At 40.5% G+C, this 8,837-nt stretch overlaps 1 protein-coding gene across 2 annotated transcripts; it reads right to left on the minus strand.

The window, feature by feature from the left end:
- Positions 1-107: 107 nt before the first annotated feature.
- On the minus strand, positions 108-7,483 carry dis3l2 (DIS3 like 3'-5' exoribonuclease 2). Of its 2 annotated transcripts, none has more exons than XM_037276276.1 (21): positions 7,267-7,483; positions 6,187-6,897; positions 5,928-6,058; positions 5,599-5,652; positions 5,409-5,510; positions 5,180-5,270; positions 4,787-4,848; positions 4,470-4,699; positions 4,221-4,394; positions 4,011-4,090; positions 3,830-3,942; positions 3,591-3,698; positions 3,239-3,472; positions 3,056-3,135; positions 2,760-2,943; positions 2,556-2,642; positions 2,263-2,410; positions 2,041-2,171; positions 1,584-1,688; positions 1,174-1,278; positions 108-1,088 (listed from the first exon to the last, which is right to left on the minus strand). In XM_037276276.1, exons 1-21 carry the CDS (start codon positions 7,421-7,423, stop codon positions 987-989), a joined length of 3,189 nt encoding a protein of 1,062 aa, XP_037132171.1. In that variant the 5' UTR covers positions 7,424-7,483; the 3' UTR covers positions 108-986. The 2 variants fall into 2 exon arrangements, with proteins under 2 accessions (XP_037132171.1, XP_037132170.1); XM_037276275.1 differs by having other exon boundaries at positions 6,148-6,897; positions 7,267-7,482.
- Between the last annotated feature and the right edge of the window lie 1,354 nt (positions 7,484-8,837).

The following is an 8,837-nucleotide window of genomic DNA, read 5'->3' on the forward strand; positions in this document are numbered from 1 at the left end:
CTGGTAAGAATTAAATCAGATATGACGGTGAGATTTCAGAAGAGAGTAATTCCATTTGATCAATATGACACAAATCATAAAAAACAACTATATGCAAAGTAAACATGTTTTTTTTTTTTATCTAATGGTCCCACGCCAAATTGTTAGGGCTCGAGCAGCTAGCGCAGCAACATTGCTTATATTTTTGTAACGAATTATTCTGCTCTATAATTCTTCTTCTTTAATATTCAGGAAGTGCCTCGTCTCCCAATATTTTGATAGCATGGGACCTTCAAAATACATTTAAAGCTCAGACTGAGCAAAACAAAAACAATGCATGCATCATAAAGAGAAGAAATAAGAAAACACTGTTTAAAATAAAATGGCACAGTTCAGTTAAACGCAACATGTACTATTTGGAGGTACTTGTAAGGTATAACGGAGACTTATTCAAAAGTAAAAGGTCAAAATGTCTAAAAGATTTAAAAAAAGAAAACTAGCTATAAGACAGCGTAAAACGGTAACCATGTTCAGCAGCAATTTATATTCAAGTTTACCCCAAATCTTAAAATAAAAACTAGGCAGGGATTCATCTTATTGAACCTGTTAGCGGACAAATGAGTAGCAAGAGTTTGCTTTCAGCTTTGTGTACAAGCAATTTTCTGGAAATGCTGTTTGCGGTATTAACCTAAATTAGTAATAGCTCTCATGTACTTGGGGCTAAAGCCACCAAAACTTATAAAACTCATTCCAATAATTTTGATTTTACCAAAAGAACTTCCTGTATCCTAAGACTATAAAATATATTAGATTAAATTAAAAATGCAGTGTCTGTAATCTGTCTTTTCTACCTTTTACACTATACTACACTACACATCGGCATACTAGCATTAATTAGCAAGTTCACAAAGTTTTTTTTAGCTTTTCTTTCTTCAAGTTACAATGTCCGATGCATTATAGTGTCCATGTGTAAAACAATAACACTGCTTCCATGACGTGTCAAATACTCAGTGGGGTATCGCATTGGGCCTCTTGAGTAACGCGCTGCACTTTGTGGGCACGCTGTCGGCTTTGAGCTGGACCTCAACGAGTGTGAAGATGGAAATGACCTGTGAGGAAATCAACAATTCATCAACCCTCCCCATTAAAAGAACACATGTTGTGAATAGCCACTCAAATCAGTCAGAATCTCACCTGCTCAAATGGAGGTGCTTGTGGCTCCTCTGGTTTCCACAGGAGAGTCAGCTCAGATTGTTTCCTGACCTTGCGATGATGGAACGAGGCCAGGCCGGTGACAGACTGATGATCACAGAAAAAAATAATATTCTGTTGAAATAAATCAAGCCGCAGAGGTGTTCTGCCACGCTCTTCTCCCCGTTTTTTTTTATTTTTTATATAAGTCAAACGCCTGGTGTGTCTGGTAGCCAATCTCAGCTGCCACGTCTTTGTTTCCTAAAAGTATGGTGGATGAGAAGAACCAGTAGGTCACAGAGGAGCTCCTCTGAGCAGCTGGCAGGACATTGACAATGCCTGCCCTTGTTAAAGATGAAGGATGGCACAATTGATGCACAGCATGGCGGTATGGAGAGTATATAAGGGATAACCTTGCAGTAGATGCGTTTTTGCACTCCATAGCGCAGAACCAGCACATCGAAGGACTGATCCAACACGGCCATCACCATGGCCTCGGAGTCCAGGGGGCCACAGTCCTGTTGAACAAAGCCTTAAAATAATATCTGAAAACAGCAATGGGAAATATCCAACTTCTCATGTGCGGGAAATGAAGGCAGAAAATGGAGCAATTATCAGCAAAACACAATCTTAACGTGAGATACCATGAGACAATAATTCTTTGTTTCTTAATTCCGTCTCTAATCATTTGCTTTAAGCGTGCCAAATAAAAGAAAATAAAAATAAATAAAAAGTCTGCATGAGATACACACTCTCAGGATTGCAGCAAACTACAAGCACAACAATACTGCTGGATACCCGTGTAAAAACTAAGCTTCGCAACGTACAAATACTGGATGCCATCAGATTTGACAAAATGCTGTTTCTTACCTTTACAAAAACTCCGAAAAACAGCTCAGAGCTCAGCTCTTGCACTCTCTTGGATGCAGTTTTCTTGTCATTGCAGCGTGAAGCCTGTTTTTGGATTTCCTCTGTTGACAGTGCCAAGTTGGGACCGCAGTCTGAATGAGCAAACAAAGCCGAAAACATGAAAAAAATAATAAGGTAAAAATGAAATTTACAGGTGCATTGTGTTGAAACAATATACTGTACTCAGTGAAGATGCCAGCAGTCTGTGCACCAAGATGTCAGCGTATCGTCTGATGGGTGATGTGAAGTGAGTGTAAAGAGGAACATTCAAGGCGTAATGCTTAAAAAGCTTTTCCTCCTCAAATACCCCCGCACAAAAGTATACTGCCATCTAGAAAACAAAATAGTCCGGAGCTAAAGAAAAATTATCATTACTTATGCATCGATACAGTACACACATGGCTGGTGGCAGCAAGCAGCAAGTTTTCATGAGGTTTCCTTTTGCCCACTTTGACAAACCACACAATCTAGCTAACCTGCATTGTTCTGGAGCACATGTGGGTGAGCACTTCCTTCCGGGCAATGGAATATTGATCTTTACCAAGAATGGAAAGTAGACTCTTCTGCATGTTTTTGGGGAAAGAAAAAAAACACATTAGTGAAAAGAAGTCAGTTACCTAATTTGATTCCAGCAGTTGTTAGTTTTGGAAAGATAACCATCAATTGCTGTGGATACCAACATTCAATGCGCCGGCAGAAGAAATGTCAATGTCTAAGCCCAGCTCATCACACAGCTCTTGTAGCTCATCCACCTTCTTAGTCTTGGGTGGAGGGTGGCGTCTGAGCAATGCAAGCTTAGGGAAGCATTTGTAAATATGGTGAGCTGTGGCAATGTTAGCCAGTAGCATAAACTCTTCAACCAATCTAGAAAATGGGGGGGACAACTGACATTTAGATCAAGTAACAATGCAATACAATCAATATCAAAATCACACTTTGCCATTCAGAGATACAGTCGAGTAGCACCAATACTAACTTGTTACTGTCTTTGTACTCGTAAATGTAGCAGCCTTGGGGCATCATTGTCTCTTTGTCCAATTGGAAAGAGAGTTTCAGCTGAAACAAGGACAAAAAGTGGTTAAGTTAAATGGAAGAAAAATAAATGAATCCAAACCCACAAAAGACATCACCTTTAAAAGGACTGCCCAGCAGAACTAACCTGGTCCAATCGGAGTGCTCCTCCAGACAAACGCTGAGCTCTGAGCTTCTTTGCAACGGAATGCAGGTTGAGCACTGCTTGGTGGATCACGTCAATGTCGTGCTCTGGGTCCACAGGAGGCAGCTCTTGGGCAGCAAATTTCTTCTCAGGGGCCTCAATCATACTCTGAGCATGATCATAACTCAACTGGACACACGAGCGAATCACAGAGCGCCCAAACCACTCACTCAGAATCTGGCCATGGGAAGAGGAATGAAAATTAGAAGACTACAGGGATGAGAATACAGTGCGAGTTTTCATGGCTTCTCATCAGCACCAATAAACTCATCTTGCGATTCTCTTACGAACATACCTTTCCTTCAGGTGTGATTTTCCAAATGACGGAGAAGGTCAGCCTGTCAGCGAGAGGGTTCAAACTACATAGCTCCTCACAAAGCAGCCTTGGCAACATAGGGATGACCTGGAGTGACAAAGAACAAGCTTATGTTAGAGGCAACGGGTGTGCTTCAAGTGATCCGTTCCAATTTTGCAGATACCAAATGATGGTGATTATGAAGACCATTTAAATGACTCATAATTTACGTTACTCACTTTTTGGACAAGATATACAGTTGTGGCTCGCCGGCTGGCGATTTGATCCAAATCATTGCCCTCCTCCACAAAATAACTGACATCAGCAATGTGGACCCCCAACTCATAGTTGCCTGTATTGAACACAAATATACTTTGAGAATAAAAAGACCCCAAGTAATAGAGTTGAAGTGCAAATTACCATCTGGAAGCTGTTTACAGGACAAGGCATCATCCAAATCTCTGGCGGTCGCTGGGTCGATTGTGAAGATGCACTCCTTCCTAAACATGAAGGACGATAAATAAATGTAGTAATTAAATGCAAGCATGGCGCGACCGCCAGTCAATCTCAGGGCTTCCATGATTCACTTAGTTTATTTCAGCACAAGCGGACTGACAGTACAAGTCCCACCTTAAGTCTTTTCTCTTGGCCAGCTCCTCGGGTGGGATGTTCCAAGGCAAATTCTTGGGTAAGCAATCTATGACTTTATCAGAGAATTCTGAAAAATCCACATCGTACTCTATAAGAATGCCCTCTGTTTCCGGCTCGATTTCCCCAGCCTGGCCCAAAGTTTTCGCCAGTCGACTGATGGAACAAAGAGCAGCGGGAGAGTTTATTAACATGAAAATCAATGTGCAGCACAGACACGGCAATATTCACCCTTCTGCAAAGTTGCTGTCAGCCGGACAATTGGTGATGCGGCAGATGAAGAGCGTGTTGGCGTAATCATCAGGGCGGGAGATAAAATCTTCTGGACAATCGGACAGGGGAATGTTAATCCTGGGCACGCGGTGGTCCACAGGAGAGAACATTGCAAATGGCTTGTCGGGTAGAAATTTCAGAGAGCCTGTCACAGCCCTTGAGTGCTTCTTTTCAACAATGTACACCACCTGATACGTTGACCATGAGAAAGGTGTCATAAGGAAGTGAGAGTTGAGATCCGTTCAAAAAAATAATCATGTATGTAGAAGGCTTACTTTAGCAGTCATTTGAAAGACTTCACTAGTGGACTGTGGTGTGAAGGTGTTTTCCAGATGGTCTGAAAAGTGAAAAAAAAAAAGATCCTTTATTTCATTTGACTAATGGATTCAAATTAAATCGTAGTATACGGTAATCCCCAGCATATTCCACCCAACCACCCAGCCAACCCAGCCAACCCAACCAACCAACCAACCAACCAACCAACCAACCAACCAACCAACCAACCAACGTCAACCACCCAGCCAACCAACCAACCAACCATGGTCAACCAACCAACCAACCAACCATAGTCAACCAACCATAGTCAACCAACCAACCAACCAACCAACCATAGTCAACCAACCACAGTCAACCAACCAACCAACCAACCAACCAACCAACCAACCAACCTGCTTGTACAATCTTCTTTTGGGCTGTTTGGATCAGGTTTTTCTTATGGGCTTCTGCCTCACTGATTCCCTCACAATCAGACTTCACCACCTATGTGGATAAACATTTCAATCAGTTGAAACAGTCAATAATGTCATGTCGGCTTTTGGAAATTAATGTCACAGTTTATACTGTATGCGGGGATTGAAAACATTTACGTGGATGGATCAATAAGAAAGTAAAGAATACCTTCCATTGTTCCTGAGGTAAGATTTGCACCACGACTATGTCTCCATTTAATGCCCTATTACGAGCAATTATGCCATCCAAAAATATATCTCGTGTATCATCCTGTTTAAAAAAAAAAAAAAAGAATAATAATTAATCCAATGATTTGGGAAAAACGCATTAGCAGCAAATATTGCCAAGATTCACTTACAGGAGACAGGATGAAAGCATCATGGTACTTCTTGGGGTTTATTCGCAATTGTCCCTGAGAAATTAAAAAACAATTTGGATTATGTAATAATCTTGCAATAGAAGCTACATGGTTTACACACTTACTCCTATTGTGGTAACAGAAGGGCAAATCAGGCAAAGACAGTACATTGGGTTCAAATACAAATTCAAATAAATTTAAATAATAGAAAATTGCTCTGTATGAATGCCAGTACGTTTTTATGACAGAAATTCACATCTTTATGCACAATATACTTTTAGGTTAATCCCTGCTCCCAAATGTTGCTACAATCTAAACAATGAGCGTACCTGAATAAATTGCCCCCTTTTAAGGCCCCGCGAAACCTCTTCAGCAGTCATATAGGGTTCGAACACTTGTTTCCTTGATCCTCTGCCTCCTTTGTTCTTATTCTTGTCTGCAGGCAAATTGGCATTGGATGCTGAAACCAATTTAAATGCAATTTCAATTTGTTAAAAATGACACCCCAAATATATTCATTAGCATAATCTGAATTTTGTTCTAATATACCTGTAGGTTTTTGTACTTTGTTGAAATCATGACTGTCACCTGAACATTTAGATGTTAGAGCTTTTTGCTTCCCCTCCTCCATCTGCTTGGACGGATTCTTTTTGTTCTTTGTCTCCTCGTGTTCTAGTTTAGTTACATTGGCTTTACTTTGGGCATTCTCAGCAAAGTGGCTGCTGTCTTTGGAGAGGTTTTCTTTGCTGGTGTCTTTATTTTTCTTCCGCTGACGCTGCTGCCTCTTGGAATCATTTGGGTCTGAAGAACTTAGCTCCTCTCCTGACTCAATGTCACCATCTTGGCTAGTGGCAGTATCCCTTCTCTGTGCCTTCCTGTGCTTTTCAGACACACCTGGCTTCTTCTCGCTGTCATTCTGTGCATTTTGAATGCTCAATTTTACCATATACATTGACAAGGAGCTATCGTCGCCTTTATCTTTTGAGGAAGAAGGGGAAAAGTCACTGGAATCGGATAGATGATTTGGCATTAGATCCCTTTTTCCTTGGGGTATGCTCATCTTGTCACTCTGAGCTTGAAGAAGTCTGGTAGGTCCATTGTCTTCTTTAGGGAGAGATGACTCCTTGGCATATTGCTCCAGAAATTTTGTGAAGGTGCTGCTGCGGTGCTGGCTCAGAAGTCTGGCATAGGCATCTTTGCGACAGGGAGCTTTAGACTCACTTTGACTGCCTTTCGCCTCACATTTTGGGTTGACCCTCTTGGGTTGCCGAGAAGAATCCATGTGCATTATAAAAGCCTCTAAGGATAAACGAGAAAGCGAATGCGACAAATAAACGATGAGTCACCTCATAGCATAACAGTTCTCCGAACGTTAAGTAAACGCCACATATACACTGCTCTACAGCCAGGTTATAGCGATCGGAATTCTTCCGTTCCACACAAGCATAAGGATGACTGTGCAAGTAAACTCAAGGTGACAATTATTGTTAGTGAACATTACCAGCTAACGTTAGCCGCTAACTCGGGTGCTAGTGTTCGTTTGAGCATTAGTTTTACGGCACATGAAGAATTATTCAACGTTCAACGCGCTATGCACTTTTAATCGTGACCGCTAATCAAGGACACCAAAACATTTGAGCAATAATTTAATTACAATCAATTACATACCGCTTATGAACACGAACCACGAGCTTGACCCATTGACTTCCGGTGTCGTCAAATTGACGCGTTCATGAAAATTGTGGAAAGTACTAAATTCACACTCTTTATTCCACAAAAAGTCCCAGAGTAAATCAAAGTGTAATATTCCCTTAGATTTAATCATATATGTATCAAAAACTGTTATTCGAGTTTTCTTTCAAATTTTTTTGGGATAGATATACAAATGAACAAGCTTGACTTTTTAAACAGGGAAAGAAACTCTAGAGGGCAGCAAAGATTAAAATACGCATATGCACTCGGTGATGGAAATAGTCGCTTATTGTTTTTCAACCTCATAGTTAAACAGAATCAAATTAATGTAATGAATAATCAATGTACATGTCTATGATTAATTTTGCGGAAAGTATTGGTGATTAATATGATAGTTCAGAGTTCATTTTTAACTGTTCAGCTGGTATGGTATTTGACTTCATTCTGAAACTGTATGCAAAGTATACATGGCCTAACGTTTAAAAAAACGTGGTTTATCCAGAAAAGATAGAATATAGTGCTTGGCTGTAAATGTTAGAGGCAAACAAAATGTTCCGAATCACACGTAAAAACTGTAGTCATTTTTTGTTTAATCCTTCAATGCCTTACAACTATTTTCACCTCATATGCAGTATGCATAATTGTGTATCTTAATTGTAAAACCTTTTTTGCTTGCCACCCTGATTTTTACTTGACTCAAACCCTAAGAAACCTCTGAGTAAGCAGAACGTTTGTATAAAAGATGACTGGTGCAGTCTCTCCCACGGACGGTTATGGTTGAACAAACCCAAGTTGTAATGCATGCAGATGAAGAAGCAAATGACTATGAAATATTCATTGAGTTAGGAGAGGCAGTGCACTTGTAAAAGAGGATGAAACAGAAGGGTCAGGAGCACTCATCTCACGCAGAGTGTCATCTTTTTCTCTCCTATGCACCATCATCTCTCTGCTTTTTGAATGCATGTATCTTTACATTGGTCTTATGGCATCATAAATCTAAGATTTTCTGTAACTGCCAGTGCAGCTGGGCCAAACAGGATGTCGTCTTCATTATCGGTTGTAGTGGGCATCATGTAAGCTAGGGGGGCTCTGCAATCTGCACTTTCTACTGCCATGACAACGGCCTCTGAGTCACCCCAGGCATTGCAACCCCCATCTTCAGTCGTGACCATTGCTGCAAAGTATCAGAGAAGACCAGACGTGTTTTTACAACACCGCCAGCAATGGTGTTCTTGTCAACAGATGGCAGTACAGATGTCGATAAAACAAAATAAACTCTCTCTATATGGACAATCATTATAGAACATGGATGGATGGAACAGCCTACATTAGTTTTAATCTATCTTTAAAAACTGGCTCAAGATCAAGAAAAGAACAATAATAGTGTTTTTGTATTTTTTGACTGTTTTAATTTGAAACACCTTTGTAATTGTTCCAAACGTGCTGTTCAAATAAAGTTTTTAGAATTGTTATTGAAGCCACAATGTTGAGTTCCGAATGTGTCCGCTTAAAAACCTAATGATGGAGAAGTTTTTAAACACATCATG

The sequence above is a fragment of the Syngnathus acus genome, chromosome 17 (assembly GCF_901709675.1).
Source record: "Syngnathus acus chromosome 17, fSynAcu1.2, whole genome shotgun sequence".
Classification (NCBI taxonomy): Eukaryota; Metazoa; Chordata; class Actinopteri; order Syngnathiformes; family Syngnathidae; genus Syngnathus; species Syngnathus acus.

Excerpts from the sequence above, each read along its gene's own strand:
- dis3l2 (XM_037276275.1), bottom strand. The coding sequence starts at position 7,423 with ATGATTAAATCTAAGGGAATATTACACTTTGATTTACTCTGGGACTTT. Across the intron at positions 5,653-5,927 it reads AAAGGGGGCAATTTATTCAG|GGACAATTGCGAATAAACCC; the intron begins GTACGCTCATTG and ends TTAATTTCTCAG. Across the intron at positions 4,091-4,220 it reads GCCAAGAGAAAAGACTTAAG|GAAGGAGTGCATCTTCACAA; the intron begins GTGGGACTTGTA and ends CTTCATGTTTAG.